General features: G+C 37.9%; 1 protein-coding gene and 1 pseudogene across 1 annotated transcript; one reads left to right on the top strand and one right to left on the bottom strand.

Annotated features, from left to right (window-relative positions):
• Positions 1-26,291, bottom strand: part of LOC120286355 — a 68,447-nt pseudogene that overhangs the window by 16,375 nt on the left and 25,781 nt on the right.
• LOC104441221 (berberine bridge enzyme-like 26) lies at positions 11,999-13,801 on the top strand. The gene has a single exon (XM_039311005.1). The coding sequence runs from the start codon at positions 12,075-12,077 to the stop codon at positions 13,719-13,721; it is 1,647 nt and encodes a 548-aa protein (XP_039166939.1). The 5' UTR covers positions 11,999-12,074; the 3' UTR covers positions 13,722-13,801.

Raw genomic sequence — 26,291 nt, 5'->3', positions numbered from 1 at the left:
TCACATATATTCTTGACGTCTCAAGAATAGGTCTAGTTGCAACCGATCTTATGGAATCATTCATCAATATAAAATAATTGGACAAATGAATGAATACGTCTTTACCATTAATTAAATAATCAAATTGACAATACAACCGAAATCTTTAATATGTAATTATTATATGGTAACTTTAGGGTATACATCCAACAATTTCCCAATTGCACTAAAGCCAGCTTGTCTACCTCAAACCCATTTTGTCAATATGTCTTTCAAAAAGCGGTGAGGTAAGGCCTTAGTGAAGGGATCTGCCACGTTTCTGCCGAGGCAATTTTCTGCAAGGCGATATCACCTCTCCCAACAATTTCTCGATGAGATGGAAGCGTCTCTCAATATGCTTGGACTTCGATGAGACCTTGGTTCCTTAGCTTGAGCTATTGCCCCATTGTTGTCACAAAACAATGTGATCGGTTGCTCAATTGAAGGAACAACTCCAAGTTCGAAATAAACTTCTTCATCCAAGCGGCTTCCTTTGCTGCTTCGGCAAGCTACATACTCTGCCTCGGTGGTGGAATCAGCAGTTATATTTTGTTTGGAACTTTTCCAACTAACGCACCACCATTGAATGTAAAGACAAACCCGGATGTAGACTTATAATCATTAGGATCCGATTGAAAATCGGAATCGTATAAGCTACAACTTTAAATTCTCCTTCTCCATATATCAAGAATAAATCTTTAGTCCTTCGCAAGTACTTAGAATATTCTTGATTGCTATCCAGTGCTCTTCTCCTGGATCAGACTGATATCTGCTGGTAATACTTACAGCATGCGCAATATCAGGTCTAGTACATAGCATAGCATACATTATGCTTCCAATAGCGGATGCATATGGTATCTTTGCCATCCGCTCTCTTTCTTCGGGAGTGTTGGGACACATCTCCTTAGAAAGACGGATCCCTTGCCTAAAAGGCAATAATCCTCTCTTGGAACATTGCATGTTAAACCGTGTTAACACTTTGTCTATGTACTTAGATTGTGAGAGGCCAATCAATCGTCTTGATCTATCTCTATAGATCTTGATACCTAAAATGTAGGTTGCCTCTCCTAAATCTTTCATGGAGAATTTCTGTGACAAGAATAGTTTTATTGATGATATCATTGGTACATCATTTCCAATCAAAAGTATATCATCAACATACAAAACTAGAAATGCAATTGCACTCCCACTGATCTTCTTGTATACACAAGGTTCATCCGGATTTTTGATGAAGCCAAACGATTTGACTACCTCATCAAAACGAATGTTCCAACTTTTGGAGGCTTGTTTGAGTCCATAAATGGATCTCTTAAGCTTACACACCTTCTGTTTTTCACTATTGGATTCAAAACCATGGCTGTTCCATATAGATGTCCTCATTGAGAAAACCATTTAGAAAAGCCGTTTTGACATCCATCTGGAATATCTCATAATCAAGGTGTGCAGCTATAGCCAACATAATCCGAATGGATTTTAGCATGGCCACGGTGAGAAAGTTTCGTCATAATCAATTCCTTCTTTTGACGATATCCTTTCGCCACCAGCCGTGCTTTATAAATTCAATTTGACCTTCAACATTCATCTTCCTCTTGAAGATCCATTTACAGCCAATTGGTACAATACCATCGGGCGGAGTCGGTCAAGGTCCAAACCTCATTGGAATACATTGAATCCATTTCGGATTTCATGGCTTCTAGCCATTTACCGAATCGATGTCCAACATCGCCTCCTCATAGGTTTTAGGATCACCGGGTTGATCACTATCATTCACAATGAATAATGGTTCAATATGATCAACCGAGTGTCTATAACGAGCAGGTGGGCGAGACGTTCTCGCACTTCTCCTAGAGGTTGTGTATCGAAGCTCCCACTGAATCGGAGATTGGTATCCGAACTCGGTTGTTTGATACTTCATTATTTTCTTCTTGTAAGACTATTTTCCGCCCAAAGACCACTTTCTTGGACGAACCGATTCTCCAAAAGGAAGCGTGCTTGCATACCAAAATTCTTTGGTCTGAATGAAAATAGAAATAATATCCAAGAGTTTCCTTTGGATATCCAATGAAGCGACCTTGTTCGGATCTTGCCTCCAATTTTTCCATTTTCAGCTTTTTCACAAAAGTGGACAACCCCCAAATCTTAATATGATTAAGACTAGGTTTCCTACTATGCCATATCTCATAGGGCGTAGTTGGAACAGATTTGGACGGCACTCTATTCAAAAGATATATACAGCTGTCTCAAGGGCATATCCCCAAAGGGATATTGGCAAATCGGTGTAACTCATCATAGATCGTACCATATCTAATAAAGTACGATTTCTTCGTTCCAGATACACCATTATGTTACGAGTTCCATGAGGTGTCCATTGTGATAAAATGCCATTCTCTTTAAGAAAATCCAGGAATTCAAGTACTAAGGTATTCACCTCCTCGATCGATCGAAGAGCCTTAATACATTTTCCTGTTTGTTTCTCAACTTCAGCTTTGAATTCCTTGAACTTTTCAAAGGATTCAGATTTATACTTCATGAGGTATAAATAACCATACCGTGATCGATCATCGTGAAGGTAATGAAGTAATTATAACCGCCTCTAGCAGATTCATTAATTGGTCCACATACATCGTATGTATTAATCCTAATATGTCGGCTCGCGCACTTTGTCCCACAAAGGCGCTTTGGTCATTTTTCCTAGAAGACATGCCTCACAAGTCGAGTATGACTCAAAATTTGAAGGATCAATGTATCCATCGGTACTCAACTTGTTAATTCTGTCTTCTCCAATATGACCTAATCGGAGATGCCAAACATACTTTTTATTTGGACCGTCTCTAGGGCGTTTATTAGTTATGGCATTTATATCAATTCTATTTTGCTTATTGACATTGGTAATCACATTACCGGACATTGTAATGGTATAAAGATTGTTGGTTAATATGCTAGAACCAACACATATTCTATTATGATAAATAGAACATACATCATCAACAAAAGAAAATTCATAATTCTCTTTACCCAAACGAGTACGAGATGATGTTCCTAACAGCATTCTTATAATGCAAACAGTTCTTTAATACCATTACATGTCCGAAGGCAAACATAAACGAAAAGTCCCTATAGCTAATGCAGCAACTCTTGCTCCATTGGCAAACGTCGAGACAATCTCATTTCGCCCTAGCATCTCGCTATTTCCAGATTCTGCAAAGACATACAAATATGTGAAGTTGCAGCAGAATCTAGAACCCATGAGTTGGATTCAGCACTAACCATAAGATTGGTTTCAATAAGCATAGACACCATACCTTCATAAGGTCGGTTCTTGGGCTTGACCTTCAAGCTCGCGAGGTACCTCTTACGTTCCTCCTCCGGTGCCCTTTGACACCACGGTAATGACATTTCCCTTTATCAATCATGGGTTTTGGTTGCACAACAAGTTTGGCAGGCCTCTTCCATTTATTCTTCTTTAAAACGGTCTTACCCTTTGAAGAAGAAGCCTTAGCCATAGCCACTACGTTTGGCCTCGTGTTATGCATTTCCTTCTCATAAACTACCAGCATGCTATGTAACTCAGCAAGAGTTTTCTCCATCTTATGCATGTGGAAGTTTTGGACAAAACCAGAGAAGGAATCGGGTAAAGATTGGAGGATCAAATCCACAGCTAACTCATTGTCCATAACGAGATTCAGCCTAGCCAATTCTTCAATGTGCCGATCATTTTCAAAGCATGATCATTAACAGATGATCCTTCAGCCATCCTCATACGGTACAATGCCTTAGATATCTCATATCTAGAGGTTCGACCATTCTCATCAAAGTATTCCTTTAAGTGCAAAATGATCGACCCAGCATCTTCCATAGATTCATACTTCTTCTGTAATTCATTATTCATAGAAGCAAGCATATATGACCTAACTTTTAAGTCATCATCACGCCACTTATCATAAGTGACACGCTCCTCTTGGGTCCCACCCTCAGGAAAGGAGGTTGGCATCTTTTCATCAAGCACATACCCAATTTTTCTGAATTGAGAACAATTCTCAAATTCCTCACCCGATCGGTGAAATTGGGTCCAAATAAACAATTCTTGTCAAGTATAGAAGCGAGTGGGTTTGTGGTCACCATTTTCGGAGTAATAATATATCTTTGCAGAAAATAAATTGTTAGCCGTTGTATCTTTCAAAGTAACTATTTCATTTTGGCCTTTAAATGAAATAGATCCTCCCACTAAATTTATATTCGAATCCCATACTCCTTAAGATGGGAAGCGGTAATCTTTGTTGGGTAAAGATTACTAGTGGGGATTGGTCCCACTAGTCCAAAGTCCACCTCACCTAACAGTTATTGGTGTCCTATGAACTTAGTGAGTGAACCAGCTTGTTCAACACATCATATGCGAGTCCCAATCATAACTTCGGCCTCTAGACCATGAAAGCCTCACCTAACAGTTATTGGCATCATGATCATAGTTAAGTCTAGCCCATCGTCTCATGCAAGTATTGAAAACACAAATAATTCCCTCACCTAACAGTTATTGGAAATCATTTGGCTCCAACCCCACAGCATCATATGCATAATGGAGTGGTCAATATTATAAATGGTAATTAACCCTATGTATCCATAACCGGTTAATTAACCACTATAATATTGGATCAAACCACGACGATGGAAGGCCACGAGTCCGAAACCCGTTTCGACTTAATATTCTTTGTAAGGAGATTTGGGTCGTTATTAACGGTCTCACTTTGCACATTAACCGGTTTAACATGCACGATACCATAAACACAATAAATAAATAGATATCACATAATATCTATCCTATGTGGTGATCATGGAATTATGGTTCAATGGGTCTCGAGCCAAAGAGACCCATTTAGCCATTTTAATGTTTTAATTATATGGACCTGCTCTTCACTTTTTCTTCAATCTTTGAACTCTTCAAAGACCGGGCCCAAAGAGCTCACCGGTTTAATGGCTCCTCCAATGGCTCCTCCTCTCTTGTAGTATTTACATCAATAATTGAAATACTATACTAAAATTACATTTCATAAAAATAAATATAAAAGGAAGGACGCAGCCTCCATTTAATAATTACATCCCCAAAAGAATACCCGTAATCATCATACATTCATCCATACAATAATCACAACATTTAGGGATTTTTCCATGATCACCACCCTTCCTTATGAGCCATAAATTCAAAATTTAAAGCTCTGGAAGGCATGCATAAAATTCTGCATATCACTTGTAGAATATAAACACAAAGTATAACAAATTACGGATTTTTGATTCAAAATTGATTTAGTTCTAATTTTTGCTTAGTTGATTAAATTTATCATATAAATTAATCAACTTCTATAAACCACATAAGAATAAGAGAACCAATTCTCTTAACAAAATAAATTGCCCATTAGAACGCAAAAACATATTTGAACTATAAATCAATTAAACGCACGAAAACGCCTAAGGTTGGCTCTGATACCACTGTTGGAATTTCATGAATCATGTATAAGAAAATTAACGAAATAAACGCAGCGGAAACAAAAGATAAATATTACACATGATTCTCCTTAGGCGTTGTTCGTGCGTTTTAATCAAAAATCTAAACATAAAAGGAGTTAAACGAAATACCTCTCAAAGTGCACTTTGAAACGAGTCGGTTCGGTTGTTCTACAATTTGAGTCCCACAAGCGTCGGACCTCTAGTTCGGACACACCAACAACGAACGTCGAACGGAGGAGAGAACTTTCGGATATCCACAACTTCGATCGTGCTAGCAATCACGTGGAAAGAATCCGTCGTATTCTTGATGTATAATAGTCACGGCCCGAACGAGAGAATTGTTTCTCTTCCTCGTGTCTCAAAGACACAAGAACACACGCACACTTTTTCTCAATATTCAGCAACTAGAGAACTCTAAATATTTGTTCATGGTGAAGAGCGGATCCGGAACAAGAAGACAATACACACGAAGTCTTTTTCAATTTTTCAGCAGCTCTTTTACACTCGTCCCTCACTCATTTTATATCAAAAATGACCAGCAACGGTTGCTGATCAATGGACGATCAGCAACCGTTGCTGATCGTCCATAGTGGACGATCGTGCATGAGCAACTGCTCATGCACGATTGTGGCATGGTGGTCAGCGGTTGCTGACCATCAATGCTACGTGCGTAATGGTCAGCAACCGCTGACCATTACGCTCGTGCATGTGCACGAATTCGTGCACATGCATGAAGCTTTACCTTTTTTTTTAAAAAATTATTTATTAATAAGTTAATTTAGGGCATACTACTAACAATAGTTACATGTACAAAATAATAAATTGTGAAGTACGTTATCCATTGGTTCATGACTTCAGCAGGTGGGGTCCAAGGTAGGTTCTTGGATTGACAAATTTTCTTGCAAGGTTGACTCCTCTTAAGCCGATGGGTGATCTTTAGTCATGGTGTCGGTAAGGGAATGCAACTTTTGGTTTTTTTGAAAGTGTACAGATATTGTTACCTACACTGGAGTGCTAACCTTGTTTTACAAGCTAGTGTTCCTACAACAACAAAGGTGCAAAATTATCCGGAGGGCAATCAGGAAAGGTGTGAAAGCTATGTAGAGAAGGAACTGAAGCTCTAATACCATGTCATAATTTTAGATGGAAAGAGAGAAACGAAGAGAAGAAATTGGGAAGAGAAATTGTATGTTGTGCACTTCTCATTCATGTATCTTCTGTTTTTACAAGAGGACTAAGATATAGTACGAAGAATGATTAATAAAAAGAAATTATAAATTCTCTAATCTAGGTATATCAAATCTTATCCTAGATTGATCGCAATCCTCGGTTAAATGTATCAATTATAATCCGTACAAATCTCCTGAATCTAGAGCGTATCTTGCAACAGAAGAGTCCATGCTCATCTCCCAAGCACTATAATCATCTTGGGCGGGACAATTTCTCTTTTTTACCCATGCGTTGACTTTTCATATTCTTTTTGGAGTAATTTTCATCTTTCATGTTCACTACGAAACTTGCTCGTTTGCCCGATGTAAATAGATGATGGAGATTATGGTGGAATGAAGTACAACTAGAACTCTATCTTTTTACAAAATATATCTCTAAATGGTTATAGATTCGATTCATTAAATTGTTACTGTGGTTGGATTGGCCGATAATAATTATTTTCATTTTCATAATTACAAATAAAAAAATCTTAATAGATATCAATGACAATCTGCCGGCACAAATATAATCTACTTGAAGCTATCCATCACAGGCACTGTAGCGATGCTATGGTAATCAATCGAAGGACAAGTAAAACATAAGAACCTTCTCAAGTCGAAAACATATTTAGCATTTTCCATAATTAGCTGATAATAATTGTTTTCACTTATTGGAAGTTGATGGCAACATACCGACACAAACATAATTTACTTGAACTATCCATCACAATCACTGTAGCGATACTATAATAATCAATCGAAAGATAACTAAAACATAAGAACCTCCTCAAGATAATTAAAAAAAAAAAAACCTTAGTATCGTGCGTCATGAAGTTCGGACAACTTATCATGTCACTTCATGTTCATGTGTATATGTAAAGATTTTTATTTGAGGAGAGAGGACCTGTGGCATCATATCATCCTTAACGATACAGCCGCGAGTCCTTGAAAAATGTGTCGAAATGGGGTGTTTTTGATATTGATGTATTATGTTACCATCTATTTTAGGAAAAAAGTTTTTATTACGAACGATAAGAGTATATGGATATTTAAATACTGCATTGGGTGTCAAGTAACGAGTAACTTTCTTATGAATCTTAACTTATATTTCAACAATATTTCATATTTTTCTTGGTTTTTAATTTCTTTTCTTTCGAGGATTAATGAGAAGTAAAAGTTTTTCAAGCTAACTCATCTCATGGTTTCGGCCTGATTTCTAACTCATTGATATCATCACACTAGCATCTTGTCGTGGCATCTTCTACCACCCATGTGCGCCATGTTTGTCTTGGTCATTCAAATAAACAAGTTTTGTGTCGTGCTTACAATTCTAGTTATAAGTTAGTATCTTGTGAGTTTTGTCTGTTTGGCAATTCTGATTGCCTTCTGAATCTGTTAGTCATCATGCATGTTTTCTTTTAGTTGTAATTCATTATGATGTCTAGTCCAAATTTTATCTAATTCTAGTTTGAAATTCTTTGGGTTATTCATTGATGACAACTCTCAGTATGCTTGGATCTTTCCTAGGAAAAATAATTTCAAGGTGCCAACACAACTTCATCACTTTTGTTGTTTTATCGAAAATCTACGTAATGTCCCAAAATTTTACAATATGATGGTAGGGGTGAATACACTAGTGATTTGTTCCACGTCTTTCTTGTCCAAACACCCCATCTCAGAATGGTTTTGCAAAATGCAAAATCAGACACTTAATTGAAATGTCTCGGATCTTATTAACTCATGCTTGTATGCCTCTTTTATGTTCAGTTGATGCTCTTCTTACCTGCTGTTTACAGCTCTTGTCCTTCCTGATGTTCCCTTTTCCACTGTACATTTGGGTTCTCGTTTGATTACTCGTTTCTTCATGTTTTTGGGTGTGGTTGTTATCCTTTCATTTGTCTTGTGTCTCTCATGAGTTTGCACCTCATTTTGTTCCATCTGTATTTCTTTGGTACATGTCAAATTGCAAAGGTCAAGCGGCCGTATGTTTATTAGTCATGAGGCTCTATTTGATGTAGAGAATTTTACCTTTAGATAAAATCCTTCGGCCCTTAGTCCTGTCACCCATCATTACAAGTCAAACCCTTATCTTTTTCTTTCTTCCGAGAGGCCTGTTCGTCCTTCTTCCTCCCTCTTGCCCTCTCTCCTGTCATCCGGCTTAGCCATCTCATTGCCTCTTTCATTTTCTTTAGCCCAATATCCCAGCCTACCTTTTTCCTCCTCTCAACCCATCCAACCTACTTCCGTTTCTTTTTCCCCTCCACTGCCCCTCTCCTTGAACTGATTTCCTTTGTTCCAACCTGTCTCCTCTCTGAACTGATTCTTCCCTCAATAGACACCGGAAAATCATCTCTTCCTCTTTGTCCAACTTGTGCATTCCATTTCAGCTCTCCACTCATCTTGCGCAAACCGCAACAAATGTAGAATTTAAAACCCGGCAAAATTTTTAATGTCTCTTTCCACAAAGATATACCGGCTTGCTACTCTAAGGCCATTCCTGATCAACGTTGAAAAGCAACAATGGCAGATGAATTTATCACCTTGGTTACTAGCCACACTTGGAATATTGTACCACCTTATCCTTCTAAGAAATTAGTTGGTTGTAAATACGTTTTTAAGGTCAAGGAAAAATCCGATGGAATTATCAAATGCTTCAAATATTGCCTTGTTGCATAGGGATTTAAGTAGCAAGCTAGACTAGATTATGACGAAGGGAGAAGTACATCAGAAGTGCCTTAACTTGTGTATGACGCTTACTTTAGTGCCAACTTTTCATTCGCTCACTTAAGTGCCACTTTTATATATATATATAAAAAAACGATCACTTTAAGTGCCAACTCTCATATGAGTTGTCGAAAATCTGGCATGGCAATATTTTATTAATTTCTCAATCCTACATGGTTTGCCGGCGTGCCTATTTAGCATATAATCTCTAAACGACATCATGTAGTAAGCTAAAAAATTGATTACTTCAGTGCCAGTCATTACAAAAAAAATGATAACTTCAGTGTCAATTGTTATTAAAAGTGATCACTTCAATACCAATCTCAATGAAAAAGTGATCACTTTAGTACTAAAAAAAAAAAAAAAACACTGATCTTGGTTAGTCAATTCACAAATCAACACTGATTACCTCATCTTCTAGTTAGGGGTGTAAAAAATAACCAAACCGATCACATCAAAATATACACTCTCTGACTCTACAAATTGAAATTGTGAATCTCTTGTTAGTGCTACAAGGTTTCTCTAGGTATCTCCCTCCCTATTGTCATCTGCACCTCCATCGTCAAGAACACAACTCTTGACTTCGTCCTCGTTAACAGCTTGATAATATTTCCATCTCCCTCTTTGTCTCGCCGCCGCTGCTCCAACCCTCGGACAACATTGTTGCCCCACTGTGTCTCCCCTCCCTCGTCTCTATTTATAGCAACCTTAAATGCATCTCTCTATCTACTCGCACCTGCTAAGCCTAACACGACTAGAGCCTTCCTTTGTCGACAAGGATAACGGGCGACAACAACAAGCTGAGATTTGATGCTCACTCTAGTGGTGCTCGAGCAAGCCCTAGAACTAGGGCTTGACTCATCTTCAAATTTGGGTTGATCCTATGTCGACGGGTCAAATCGGTCCCTATCTGAGGTTGAAAGGGGAAGGAGAGAGAGATATAGGCACGATTAGGTTGATCTAGGCATTTGGTTTGTGTCGGTGAGCTCAGAGGGGCCATAAGGTTGCGAGGTCACCGGCAATAAAGTTCATCGTCTCAACTGGAGCATGAAAAGAGGACAACTCATTGTCTTTTGTGAAGAGAGGAAGGAAGTCAGCTTGAAAAGATTCAATTTTTCTTTTTTGGTTCCAAAGAATGGGTAAAGGATGGGAGGAGAGAATAAAGGAGGTACACCAAGTGGGCTTCATGCGATGAACTTAGAAACCGAGCCAACCGTCGAGTCTTGCTTTGGGTCAAAATACATGCACTTCCATATGGTTCGGTTCAATTCGGGTATTGTGGAAACCTAACCTGAACTATTAACACCCCTAATATAGGTATGTAGCTAGTGTATCCACCCATGGTTTGCTTCTTAGTGAGTGGCGTTCTCCCAATTCATTGATTGCTTATGCAAATGAGGACTAGGCTAAGTGCTTTAATACTCGATGATCCACCTTGGGTTTTTGTGTCTTTCTCGGCACCAATCTTGTTCCATGGGTGCCAAGAAGCTAGGTGCCAAGAAGCAACCTAGCGTGGCCCTTTATAATTCAGAGGTTGAGTATCGTGCCATAACTCACTATGTTGTTGAGACAATTTGGATTCACCATTTACTTCGTGAGCTAGGGGTCATCCTTTTTTTTTTCCTCTCACCATATATTGTGACAACCCACCACCTACCTTGCTCTCAACCTTGTGTTTCATGCTCGCACCAAACACATCGAGTTGAATATTTACTTTGCTTGAGAGCTAGTTGCTCATGGCAATCTATATGTTTGCTATGTGTCTACAGCGGATCAGCTGACGAACATTTTCACCAAAGGATTACATAGTATGCGACACGCACCATTGAGATCCAGTCTTTCAATTCTTAGGCATATTTTGAATTGAAGAGGAGGGTTTTAATATGTAATTGATATGTTTCATAGGGTCTTTCTGTAATGATTTTTCTATATGTAGTTTGCTAAAAGTAATCATTCATACAAATATATACCACATAGCCCTAATTAAGGTCAAATCACCGTAGACATTTTGTCATTATCTTATTCTAAAAATTAACACTTGTCAAGATATCACGTCTCGCTTCGACACTTCTTCGTATTGTATACAAAGAAAAAATAATTGAGGAAAAGAGAGAGAGAGAGAGAGAGAATAGGATGCAGATGTAATTCGTATCCGTGGATAACGTGATTCACCAAAGCAATCAATCGAATAATAAATTCACATAAATAACGTGGCAATATTTTGTTCCAAGGCGGATGCTAACTTTGACCTAGAAGAGAGGTGTATTTTAAAGACATTATCTTCTGGTTTATATTTTTAGTGCTCCAAGGCGGGTGCTAACTTTGACCGAGAAGAGAGAAGTGCATTTTAAAGACATTATCTTCTGGTTTATATTTTTATTGCAATCAATCGAATAATAAATTCACAGAAAATAACTTGGCAAGATTTTGTTCTGAGGCGGATGCTAACTTTGACCGAGAAGAGAGAAGTGTATTTTAAAGACATTATCTTCTGGTTTATATTTTTATTGCAATCAATCGAATAATATATTCACAGAAATAACTTGGCAAGATTGAGATTGTCCAAATGTTGACTATTCCCATAAGTACGGTCGACAGGTTATGCTCTAAGGCAGAGTAAAAAAGATGGCATACTTCACTTTGCACCATCACTTTGCACTTCTCTTTCTCTTGGCAGCTCCTTTGGTAGCTTTTGCTACCAGTATTCCTGATGGTTTCCTGCAATGCCTCTCTCTTCACTCCAGAAACGCATCTGCAATCTCTAAACTCGTTTATACTCCAATCAACTCTTGGTACTATTCTGTCTTGGACATTACCATACAGAACCTGCGCTTCTTGACTCCTTCTGCTCCGAAACCTAATTACATCGTGACGCCGCTCGACGTCTCTCATGTCCAAGCCACCATTATCTGCTCCCAACAGTACGGACTCCAAATGAGGACCCGAAGTGGCGGTCACGACTATGAAGGCCTTTCGTATTTGTCCGAAGTCCCATTTGTCATTGTCGATATGGCGAATTTCCAATTGATCTCTGTGGATGTGGAGGACAAAACTGCGTGGGTCCAGTCGGGTGCAACGGTCGGTGAGCTTTACTATAGGATCGCTGAGAAGAGCAAAACCCTAGGCTTTCCGGCCGGCCTTTGCCCCACAGTTGGCGTCAGCGGGCACTTCAGCGGTGGAGGCTACGGCACGCTGCTGCGCAAATATGGCCTTGCTGCCGATAATGTAATTGACGTGCAGTTGGTCGACGCCCAGGGTCGGCTCCTAGATAGAGTAGCAATGGGGGAAGATCTCTTTTGGGCAATCCGAGGTGGAGGAGGTGGCAGCTTCGGTGTAGTAGTGTCCTGGAAAGTCAAGCTAGTCCCGGTGCCGTCAACCGTGACCGTGTTCACGATCCTGAGGACGTTGGAACAAAATGCGACGAAGCTCGTACACCAGTGGCAGCTTGTTGCAAACGAGCTCCCCGACGACCTATTCATACGGCTGATCTTGCAGAGCTACAACTCCGGCCCCAACGGGACGAGGACGATGCAAGCCATTTTCAACACCCTTTACCTCGGCGGGGTCAACTCGCTCCTTGAGGTGACAAGGAGCCGCTTCCCGGAGCTCAACGTCACGAGACAGGACTGCACCGAGATGAGCTGGATTGAGTCCGTCCTCTACTTCGCGGGGTTTCCGAGCGGAACACCCTTGGAAGTCTTGCTCAACAGGAGCTCCAACACCAAAACTTTCTTCAAGAACAAATTGGATTATGTGAAGGAGCCAATCCCTGAGAGTGACTTAGAGGGCATGTGGGAGAGATTCTTTGAGGAAGATCAAGGGGTGCCTATAATGATTTGGAACCCCTATGGCGGGAAAATGGCAGAAATTTCTGAATCTGCCATTCCCTTCCCTCACAGAGCTGGGATTTTGTACAAGATCCAGCACATAACGGCCTGGACCACTGGAGGCAACGAGGCTGCGCCAAAGCATGTGAGTTGGATACGAAGCTTCTACGGTTATATGGAGCAGTATGTGTCGAAATCGCCTCGAGAGGCCTACATCAACTACAGGGATCTCGACATAGGAATGAACAATGTGATAGGCGACACAAGTTATAAGCAAGCCAGCGTTTGGGGAAAGAAATACTTCAAGAACAATTTTGACAGGTTGGTACGTGTGAAGACCGCGGTCGATCCTGACAACTTTTTCCGGCATGAGCAAAGTATTCCTCCGTTTTCATCTTTAAAGAAAAGTAAGAATAGTCGAGTTTCGATGTGTTCATCGCAATAACAAGATGATACTTTGGAATCAATGGAACATTTGACCATGTCGATGCTTGAGCTTTGTGTGGGTCATTTGCTAAATAATATTTAATTATTTGAAATTTTAGTTTTAAAATTTTATATATCGTATATTTAATTATCAAAACAGGATTAGGAGTTATTAAGAAGTAAAATGGGTAGGAGAATTTGCTTAATATAATATACGTAACGTGACAAATAGGGCATTAAGTTCTTGGTTTTTGTTAAATCATGTGGTATCTAAGCAACGGAAAGAGTTATCTACATAACGATTTATGGATTCCTTTATGAATTGTTAGGTAAACCATTGCTCTTACCCATGCTTGGCATGGCTTTCTTTCTTTCTTTTTTTTTTTTTTTTTCTTTTCTATAATTTAATCAATGTCAAGAATATTTTGCTTCTCATAATAATAATGAACCGAGTCCTTCAGTTATAGCGTTCCTAAAAGAATAGCAGATTTATTTCGTAAAAACTTCCTTCAATTTGTTAATGACATAATGGGATGCACGAAGGGGGAAAAACCAACAACCAAAAAACAAAACTGAAAACTAAAGGATAAGCCTGGGTACAGTTTATGATAACTTTCTTCAATTTTGTTGACGACATAATGCAATGTAAGGAGTAAGAAATGGACAAAAAAACTATTTTTTTTTATACAATATATTGTTTTCGTTAATCATGAACTTCATAGTTACTAATACTACTTTAATTGTGGCTTTCTGCTGTTTTTGAAATAAGAGTACGATGACACATGTTTTTTATAGAAACCTTTTCTTGGGAGGAATTCTGACCTCCTAATTTCAAAGAAGGTAGGAGTGAAGTAAATAACTTTTTCCTGGTGCAAAATATGACGTGAATAAGCAACAAGATCTACAAAGATTTATCATCGTCTCATTGAGATCATATTTAAATATGAAAATTTATATCTTATTGCTTCTTCGCCAATTGCTAGAAAATTAGTATTGACCAAGAAGGAAAAAGTATGCAATGTCGAATTATGGAAGACTAATGATGTGCACCCTATTTGGACTATTACAAAACGACATTAAACCATTGTAAAGAGTACTTGATATTAACTTATCAGAAACATTTTTCATTGTGAAAATAATTACTATTTATAGTGGGCTTAAATGAAAAGGTTACGGCCTTCAAATAAATGCTTGAATTTAAAAAGGCAACCATTCAATTACATTCTTAGATAGTACTTAACTGTTACTCTTTTTTGTGGAAAACTCGAGAAAGCCAATCTTTACGATAAGAATTGAGGGTTTCTTGGCATTTAGAATATCAAATGTCAGCATGAAGGCAATGTTTAGGGAAGAGTATGCAAATAAAAAGAAAAAGAAAGCTTAGTCTTGCCACGTTTCAATTGACCAAGTCAGTTAAGTAAAAATAATTGACCAAGCCACTAATCTTCCAACAACTCTAGTCCAGGTGAGTTCCTTTCTATTACTTTATGCTATTCTGATTTAAAAGGCCTTTTTGAAAATTATTGGAACCGTGCATGATGACAAGATGTGCCTTAATTAGAAAAATTTTCAGTGCAATATCAACCTACAAGAACGAAATTATTCCCCAGACATGAACCGTGCTATGCCCGAGAATAAATGATATAAAGAGTTCCCTTATCCCAAAACATATAACTACCGCGAAAAATTATGCATTCTTTTGATCTTTAATATAAAGGCATACACTATGAAAAAAGAGAGAGAAGTGTTATGAAATACATGAATGAATATTCATTATATTCATCTTATTCAATGTACTTATTATGGTACATTTGTATCAAATGTTCTAAGTACATCTCTCTATACAATGAACGATCGTCTCCCTTATCCTATACATGTATCATTCGATACATTGATATTAATGATAAATACATTCTTGTTCTCCTATAAATAGGAGTTTAAGTTTTGATGTATAATAACACAACAACACAGAAACACGACAGTGAAATACTAGAAATAAAGCTCTCTCATCTTTGCTTTCTCTACTATTTCTGGTGTTCACTTGCTTTCTCTTCTCAATCTCTTCTCTATTATATATTCGCAACACAATATTTTACAACAAGTTATCAGCACGAGGATCTATCGACTGAGTAAGTAAGTTTTGCAATGTGGGTATTATTTTTATTAATCAACTTATACTTCATCTTCTTCTATCAATTCTTCATTTTTATTTTTCTTGGCTCGAAGCCATATTCTAGATCTAAAAGTATCTTTCTGCTCCTGAAGTAGCGGTGGATATTTGAAAATCTTTTTAATTAATTTAAGGATTTATTTTTGTAAGGATTATGGCAAATATTGAAAAGCCCAAATTCCATATCCTGAAAGTGAGTGGAAAGAATTATCTATCCTGGTGCCTTGACATGGAAATGCACCTCCAATGACAAGGTCTCGCTAATACAATTACAGAGGATGGAACCTCAAATGAAAGCAATAAAGCAAATGTGCTGATTTTTATTCGCCGTCATTTGCATGAGAGCCTGCAGACTCAATATTTATCCGTTCGAGATCCTCATATCTTGTGGAGGAGGTTGAAAGATAGGTATGATCATACCAAAACTGTTATCCTCCCTCGAGCACAATATGATTGGCAAAATCTCGGATCGCAAGATTTTAAATCGGTGTCGACTATAATTCTGCTTTATTTGATATCGTTTCTCGGCTTGAATTATGCGGTATCAAACTCACTGATGCGGAATTGTTAGAAAAAACTTTCTCCACCTTCCATGCTTCAAATATTGTATTGCAACAGCAATACCGGTAACGTCAGTTTGCCACATACTCTGAATTAATTTATGTGCTTCTTACTGCCGAGCAAACTAATGAATTGCTGCTAAAAAATCATGATCTTAGACCTGCTGGCTCAAAAGCATTGCTTGAAGCGCATGCTAACTTTAAGAAAAATACTGGCCATTTTAAGGGCTATAAGCGCAGGCAAGAACATAATCCTAGAAGGGATGGCAAGAAATTTAATCGCCCTAGGAAATCAAACTTTGGCCTGAATCATGGCAAAGAAAAGAAGCCAAAGAAGGTGATTAATGAAAGTATTTGTCATCGCTGTGGCATGACTGCGCATTGGTCACATACCTGTCGTACGCCAAAACATTTTGTTGACCTATACCAGACATCTCTAAAGAATACGGGCAAGCGTGGTGAATTTCATGCCATTGAAATCAATCCTACTGCCATAACCACTTTGATGCCAACAATATCTCCATTGGTGGGACTCCTCTTGCTCCCCGAAGTAGCAAATGCATCATTGGATGTCTTTGATTTCTTTGAGGACCTCTGATTACTTTGATAAATCAGATTGGTTGATGATAATTTGAATTTCGAATTTTATGTTGTTTCACTTTAAATGTATTACTTTTTATTGTTCTTTATGAAATGCTTATGAACCTTATATAATATTTATTTTTGAAATTTTATTCGACTATATAACTAATATGCAACTTTTATGATACTTGACACCTGAAGTTGTCAATATAAATACAAATGAAAAATACCGAGAAAAAGGAAGATGTTTGTTTGCTTGATAGTGCAACAACACATACTATATTTTGTAGTAGACACTTTTTCTCGAGTATGACATTGCGTAAGGCGCAAATCCATACAATATCAGGTCTTGTTCCCATTATTGATGGTTTTGGGAATGCCACAATTATTTTGCCAAATGGCACCATCCTGCATATTGAAAATGCATTTCTAAGCATTAAATCCAAAAGGAATTTGCTCAGTTTCAAATATGTATGCCGTAATGGGTACCATATTGAGCCTATTTATGAGCAAGATAAGGAATATATTGGCATTTCCTCTTATAAGATGGGCCTGAAGACCATCCATGAGAAGCTAGAAGCTTCTTTTATGTGTTTGTATTGTGTCATGATTAAGGCCGTTGAAACCTACGTCACCACATCCTGGAGATTGGTAAGCCATGATCAGTTTGGATTGTGGCATGATCGCCTTGGTCATCCTGGCGCTTCAATGATGCGTAGGATAATTCAAAATACAAAAGGGCATCCTTTAAAGGATATAAAGGTATTGTTGTCCAAAGATTATAATTGTGAGGCTTGCTCACAAGGAAAGCTCATTATCAAACCTTCTATAACGAAGGTTGATTTTGAATCTCCTTTATTCTTGCAAAGAATTCAAGGTGATATTTGTAGACCAATACAACCACCAAGTGGACCATTTCGATATTTTATGGTACTAGTGGATGCATCCTGTAGATGGTCCCATGTTTGCTTATTATCTACGCGCAATGTCGCATTTGCACGTTTACTTGCGCACTTGAAGTGTGGTATACAATAGGATCAAAAGATATTATCCCTTGAAAACGAAGGGGAAAGAATCCGGAATCCACTCCAGAAGAGCCTGGCATTGTGCTTGCTCCCAAAGAGCTTATTGCCCCTGAAGAGGCGCAAACCCATGAAAGAAGCACTAGCCCCGGGAATACTGAGAATTCCATTACATATTGTAATGAAATTTGAGATCGAAATGAAATCATCATTGATGATACTTTTGCATTCTCAGTTGCTCATAAAATTATGGATGATGATTGTGAGCTGCAATCTATTATTGAATGTCGTCAAAGGCAAGATTAGCCTAAGTGGGAGGAAGCAATTAAAGCTGAATTAGCTTCCCTAACTAAACGAGAGGTTTTTAGACCTGTAACTCGTATCCCCAATAATGTAAAACCCGTTGGATATAAATGGGTATTTATCCGAAAACGAAATGAGAAAAATGAGGTTGTCAGGTATAAAGCCCGACTCGCTGCCCAAGGATTCTCCTAGAAACCTGGGATTGATTATAATGAAACATATTCACCTGTGATGGATATGATTACATTTCGTTTTCTCATTAGCCTAACAATCTTTGAAAGATTGGAAATGCGTCTTATGGACGTTGTGACGGCATATTTATATGGCTCATTAGACTCTGATATATATATGAAAATTTTTTGAGGGATTCAAAATGCCTGAAGCATGCACTCCTCGCAATTTATTCTTAATAAAATTGCAAAGATCCTTGTATGGGTTAAAGCAATCCGGTCGCGTGTGGTGTCAACGCCTAAGTGAGTACCTAATTAAGGAAAGGTACATGTATGATCCTATCTGTCCATGCGTGTTTATTAAGAAATCAGAAACCGGATTTGCTATTGTAGCAGTTTATGTCAACGATATAAATTTAATTGGAACTCTAGAAGAGTTAGCTGAAACTGCTGAATATTTGAAAATGAAGTTTGAAGTTAAAGATTTGAGTAAAACCAAACTTTGTCTTGGTTTAGAGCTTGAGCATAAAGCAAATGGAATAATCGTCCATCAATTAGCATATGTTGAAAGATTGCTTAAACGTTTCAACATGGACAAAACTCACCCATTGAGCACCCCTATGGTTGTAAGGTCTCTAGATCCCCAAAAGGACCCATTTCGTCCTAGAGAATCTGATGAAGTACCATATCTCAATGCAATTGGGGCTTTGATGTACTTAGCACAATGTACGAGACCGGATATCGCTTTTGCGGTAAATTTATTGGCACATTTTAGTTCTGAGCCAACTCGGAGACATTGGAATGGAGTTAAACATATTTTCCGTTATCTCCGAGGAACCATAGATTTAGGATTATATTATTCCAAGGATTCCACTAACTCTGGTTTAGTTAGATATGCTGATGCTGGATATAGATCTGATCCACATAAGGCTCGCTCTCAAACCGGGTATTTATTTTGTTATAACGGCACCGCTATTTCTTGGCGTTCTACAAAGCAATTGCTAGTAGCTACATCTTCTAACCACTCTGAGATTATTGTTTTATATGAAGCTAGAAGAGAGTGTGTTTGATTAAGATCTGTTATAACACATATTCATAATTCTTATTGCTTAATACCGGTTACAAATTCTCCCACTATAATTTATGAAGATAATGCTGCTTGTGTTGCACAAGTCAGGGGAGGATATATCAAAGGTGATAGGACCAAGCATATTCAAACATTTTCTATACTCATGAACTCTAAGAAAGTCGACAAATTGATGTTAAACAGATTCGATCCATAAATAATCTTGCAGATATTTTTACCAAATCATTGCCAACATCAAGTTTTGAGAAATTAGTACATGGCATTGGTATGCGGCGAGTTCATAAGATGTAAGATTGATTAGCCCCAGAAGTGGCTATATGGCTCTATTGAGGGGAAATATTATGAACTATGCATTGCAGCATTGATATGCGGCTAGTTCACAAGATGCAATAATGATTAGCCCTAGGAGTGGCTATATATGCATTGCACTCTTTTTTTTTCTTTATATCCGGTTTTTTCTCATATGGTTTTTTCGGCTTAAAGTTTTTAACGAGGCAATTAATGCATCCAAAAAAGGGAGATATCATAACTTTTGTGCTCTGCACTCTTTTTCCCTTTTGTCCGGTTTTTATCCCACTGGGTTTTTCTGGCTTAAGGTTTTTAACGAGGTAGTATTATTCGATGCACATTCATAATGAATACAATGAATATTCAAGGGGGAGTGTTATGAAATACATGAATGAATAGAATACATGAATGAATATTAATTATATTCATCTTATCCAATGTACTTATTATGGTACATTTGTATCAAATATTCTAAGTACATCTCCCTATACAATAAACGTTCGTCTCCCTTATCCTGTACATGTATCATTCGATACATTGATATTAATGATAAGTACATTCTTGTTCTCCTATAAATAGGAGTTTAAGTTTTGATGTATACTAACACAACAACACAGAAACACGACAGTGAGATACTAGAAATAAAACTCTCTCATCTTTGCTTTCTCTACTATTTCTGGTGTTCACTTGCTTTCTCTTCTCAATCTCTTCTCTATTATATATTCACAACACAATATTTTACAACAAGAAGTCAAATATAATGAATTATAATAAAGGCAACTCATTAATTTGAAGAGATAATAACAAATATATATTTAGGTGAGTAGTAAATATTAGGCTCGTCAAACGGACAAGTTGATCCAAAATTGCCCTACCCAACACTAGAATAAGGAATACGGGACATATGCTATTCCTCCTCAGTTTGTGGTGATTATTTATTCGAAAGTTTAAAGTGCTTTGCTAAAGGTGTACTTACAGATTTTGCTGACTGCATAATAAAACGTGTCGCGATCTTCTTAATATATTTCTTCTAAGATAGGCGTAAAACTTTTGTAGTTCTATCATGCAAAATCTCCATATCCAATATTCTTTGTAGCACCTAAATCTTTCATCTCAAATTCAGCGTTTAACCGCCTCTTTAGCACATTAATATCAAACATATTCTTAGTTGTTATAAGCATATCATCAACATATAAGAGTAAATAAATCAAAAAACTATTTTCCAATCTCCTAAAGTAAATGGATCTATCCATCTGACTTTTCAAGTAGTCTTGACTAGTCATGAAAGTATTAAAATGCTTATACCACTGCCTAGGAAACTATTTTAGCTCATAAAATATTTATTCAACAAGCAAACATGATCTTCCTTACTTGGAATAGCAAAGCTCTCTACTTGCCTCATAGAAATTTGCTCATCCAATTCATCATGAAGAAACGCAGTTTTCACATCTAGCTACTTTAACTCGAGATCTTGCAAAGCAACTAAGGCAAGTAAAATACGAATAAAAGTGTGTCTTACCATATGAGAGAATACCTCATTGTAGTGAATGTTCTCACGTTGTGTATATCCCTTCGTCACAAGTCTCACTTTTATACCCCGTTGTTTCGACACCGGGAATGTCCTTTTTCTGTTAAAAAACCCATTTACTTTTGACAATTTTTTGGTTCTTTGGTACTTTGATCAACTCACATGTTTGATTTCGATGAAGTGATTCAATCTCTTCACTCATAGCTCTTAGCCACTACAACGACTCCGAACTAGCTATCGCCTCAGAGTAAGACGAAGGCTCATTTGACTCCATCTCATCACCTATAATCAATGCATAAGCAATATCTATATAACCGTAATGTATCAGTGATTTAATTTGCCTTCTCTATCTATCTGTGACTATAGTGTGCTGCGGCTTTGTAGGTTGCTCACTATTACTGACTTTAGGAACTGCGGCCTCATCTATAGTCTCAACTTCTGTTACCTTAGAGGTCTTCAGAGTCTCCACCTTGAAGCTCCACCTCACCGATAACACAATGATCTGTCTTCTCTACTGGTTGTGTTACAGAACTCCTCTGTTGAAGCATTGCAGTTTCGTCGAAGATCACGTCTCTATTGATTAGAAAACCAGGTGATGTGTGATTAATGCACCACAACCGGTAGCCTTTCACCCTATGTGCATAACTTAGAAATATGCATTTCTTTACCCTTGGCTTAAGCTTATCATCACTCGCATGAGCATATGGAGGACATCCGAATCTACGTAATCCGTAGTAATCAATTGGTTTCTCGACCATACTTCTTCAGGCGTCTTCCACTTGATAGCAGATGATGGAGATCGATTAACTAGGTAACACGCCATGTTTATTGCTTCGGCTCAAAATTCCTTATCAAGTCTTGCATGCGAAAGCATGCATCGAGTTCACTCGAGCAAAATTCTGTTCTTCCATTCTATCATGCCATTCTGTTATGGTGTCCTAGGTACTGTGCGGTGTCTTACAATCCTTTATTTCTCGCAAAATTTGGTAAAATCTTTACCACAAAACTCCATGACATTATCAATTTTTAGGCACTTGATTTATTTATCTGACTGCTTCTTAATTAATAATGCCTTAAAAATTTTTGAACCAATTGAACACTCTATATTTGTACTTTAGAAAGTATACCCATGCATTCCTTGAATAGTCGTCGATAAATGTTAGGATATATTGGGCACCTCATTTAAAAGGAACCGAAGACGGGCCCTAGACGTCTGAATGAATATATTCATCTGGTCATTTGGTCAAACGAATAGCTGTAGTAAACTTAACTTGACTCTGCTTCCCAAAGATGCAATGCTTACATAAGTCCAGCTTCCCTATTTTATGACCTTTCAATAACCCCCTTTCAGTTAGTATTGTCATACCTGCCTTGCTCATGTGCCTTAAACACATATGCCATAACTGAGTCAAGTTAAAGTTTAACTCGATTGATAAAACTGCAACAGTTCCGATCATGGTTTCTCCCAATAGATGATAAATAATATTCACGTTTTTTCCCTTCATCATTGTCATGGCACCTCGAGAGATTTTTAGTACTCCACCTTTAGTAGTGTACTTACACCCGATATTGTCGAGTGTCCCTAGAGAAATAAGATTCTTCTTGAACTCCGGTACATGCCTCACATCTGTCAATGAGCGCACCACTCCATCGTGCATCCAAATCCGAATTGTCTCTATCTTCACAACCTTGCATGTTATATTATTCCCCAAAAGAATGCTACCACAATTTGTTGTCCCTGAAGGGCTTGAACAAGAGGTTTACCCATAGTGGGAAGGCATATCTACAGAAACATACTATGTCTTCCTTGGTTCTAAGTCTAAGTCCATTCATGATATCAGAGACATGGTTTCATTTTTAATAAGACTGTTTCATACGATTAGTAGGTGAATCCAATGCTAAGAAAATCTCTTCATATCATGATTGAACCAGAAATACTAGAAGCATATGCTTTTCTCACCTTATCCCCATCTTCCTCCACCCCTTCATATTTTCGTGTGTCCAACGCTTCTAAGATTGATTATCTTTATGAAGTCTCTCTTAGTGATGAGACCAAAATCTTTGAAACTCAACTTCCCCTTATGAACCCCTATTCCACTTTTGCTAAATCAACCTCATCATTTTCCTCTATCCGCTCCATCCACCAACTCATCCGCCAAACTCCAAAGGAAGTAAAAGAGTACATCTAGTCCTCCAAGTTCGATCAACATCCCATTCCTGCCACTGAAAAGAAGTATTTCGTTACTCTTCAAATCCCTTTAGAGTTTCCCAGGCAATGGACTCAACAGGGATATTCTCATGTCCATTATGGAGCTATTCGTCTTACTCTTACTTTTCATGGTCGCAAGGGCTTGCTGGTTGTGGCAAGAATTGTGTTATTGGATACTCGGTTCCTAGAATACCAACATGCCTGTATTGGTACTATATAAACCACCTTAAATGCTAGAACAATCTTTGTAACCTTATATCCAAATTTCAATATCATTTTTTCAGACCCCAGTTACTTTCCTTTCTAAAAGTCCAGGTCCAGCTCACTAGAGCTCCTCAAACTGTTGTCTCTGTTGCAGCAACACTGCACTACCAGATGGTTTATCGAGTGTAAAATCATGCTCTTGACTTGAATTTCCACAAAGGAAATGAAGATGCCTTACTCATCTCTATGCAGAACGATCAAGCATCCTGCATGCATGTTCCCAGGCAAATTCCAAAAGAAACGTTGGCTAAGCTTCTCCCGAAGACATGGATTACCAACTATGAAAAGCTGCATCAGAACAACAAGCCTTTTCAGTCTTTAGACTCTGAATTCGTAAGAAAAAAGGATGGTACTGTTTCCATCAAATTTGGAAAGGAAAAGGAAGAAAGTCCTTCTATCTTCCAGACCCTCTTCATGATTGAACCATGCGTTCTTGAATCAATTTATGAGCTAGATCCCAAAAAGATTGTTCAATATTTCCAGAGTAATGGAAACCCTATCCATTACTACAAGGACTGGTATGGTCATTGTTTCTGGGATCCTTTTTGTCAATGTTCCTATTGTACAAATTCTCCCGACGAAGTAGACCAAACTACAAAACCCTGACGGAAGCACAAAAGGTCAAAGGATACTATGTACCAAAGGTACTTAAACGAAGACTCCTCTATTGATACTCTTGGCGAGTGTGATAAATTTCAATTTATGGTTTCTTATGCTCTAACTCCCCCTCTAGAGTTCACTACTCCACCCTCCGTTTCATCGACTCCACCACCATCACCTCTTCCTCAGGAAAAAAAAAAAAAAAGCCATTTCCCCATTTTATAAGCCAAATCTAAAATGGGGGAAAAAAGCATTCCTACCCACTCGAAACTCCACAAGCAACATCACCCAGCTCTTCCATTGCTATGTTTAGAGAGGCAACTTTCATTCCTTGCTCCAGAAGAATTCATCAACCCACAAGACAGATATCGGCATGTTCCTAAGATACTTACCCCCACCGATGTAGATAAACATGGAAGACAGAAAAGAATTCCTATTGCTGAAGCCATCCTAAATTGGCAATTGGAGACTCTTTTAGCACACAACAATGTGTTCAAAGCAATTGACTCCAAAATTGTGAATGTGCAACAAGATCTTTGAAGATATGATGAAACCACCAAGAAGATGCTTTCGGACTTCCAAAAAAGGCTTCATGCTTTCGGACAACATTTGGGATATCATCATCTTGAAAGCCCCAAGGTGAAAATAGAAAAGCTCAAAAGACATATTCAACTCCTTGAAAAAGGAAGGCTTAATCCTTTCAACCCATTTCCAACTACATTGCGGGGAGAACATTTGCCTCATCCACCATCTCAGAATACATCTATCTTTGCTGCTCTCACAGATGTTCCTATTAGATAGGACAAGATAGATGTGGTAGATATGCGAAATCGCCTCAAAATACTGGATTGAATAAGGAAAGAAAAGGGAAAAGAGAAGATGCCTGAAGAATCCTCACTTGTTATAAAGGAAAAGCTAAACCAAATGATGTTATCAAATCCATTAGAATCATTCCTGAGAGATCTGGGTAATCAGGAAAAACAGCCGGATCTTGTCACTTCGAAGGATCATATTCTATCCTAACCAATTTTTCCAAACAACTCTGATATTGAGTTAGAATCAGTATCTCTCTCATCCTTTTCATCATTCTCAATTCCTGACATTGATTATTTCCTTATTGTGCCAGTAACTTCATCAATATTTATGGCCGACCCTCCAGATCAAGATATGGAATCCAACCCTTTTGAACCAGAAGTGATTCAAGTAAACAATCTTTTTCAAAATGTGACCACTTCATCCAAACAATTTTTTTTACTGTTGATGATATTCCCCATTTCAAATGGCTAGAAAGATTTGAGGAATTCCATACTTGGTTAAATGCCCAAGCTCTTACCAATTAGGATAAATATGATATCATTTTTGGTTTTGTCATAAGGTTCACAAGAAGCTTTAAACATTGGTGGCATTGATGACCAAACAAGACCAGGTTCAATTTTTATTCTCACCAGATTTTAGCCATGCCATTACCCTCCTGTATCATTTTTTCATTGGAAAACATTCTGACCCTTCATGAGCTCAAAATAAAAGAATTCTTTGAAAGAAAATGTCGCTCTCTCCAGAAAAAGCATCACGATAAACATTATCGGGAAATACTCAAACTTTTTTATGGTATTAGAGTTGATCCAAACCTAAAGCAAATCCTTCTGACTTCTATCCCAAGGAGTTATCCTAGCAGATTGAGAAATCTTTTATTAGCAGACAGAGAAGAATTATGGATATCCCTTTGGGAGAAATACAACAAGAGATCTATTTGTGCCTTGATGATTTATGTTTAAAGCATCCAATGGTCAAAACTTATCTCACGGA

This window comes from Eucalyptus grandis, chromosome 4 (assembly GCF_016545825.1).
Source record: "Eucalyptus grandis isolate ANBG69807.140 chromosome 4, ASM1654582v1, whole genome shotgun sequence".
Lineage (NCBI taxonomy): Eukaryota > Viridiplantae > Streptophyta > Magnoliopsida > Myrtales > Myrtaceae > Eucalyptus > Eucalyptus grandis.
The sequence above is the reverse complement of the archived record's forward strand: the minus strand, read 5'-3'. Positions and strand labels throughout refer to the sequence as shown.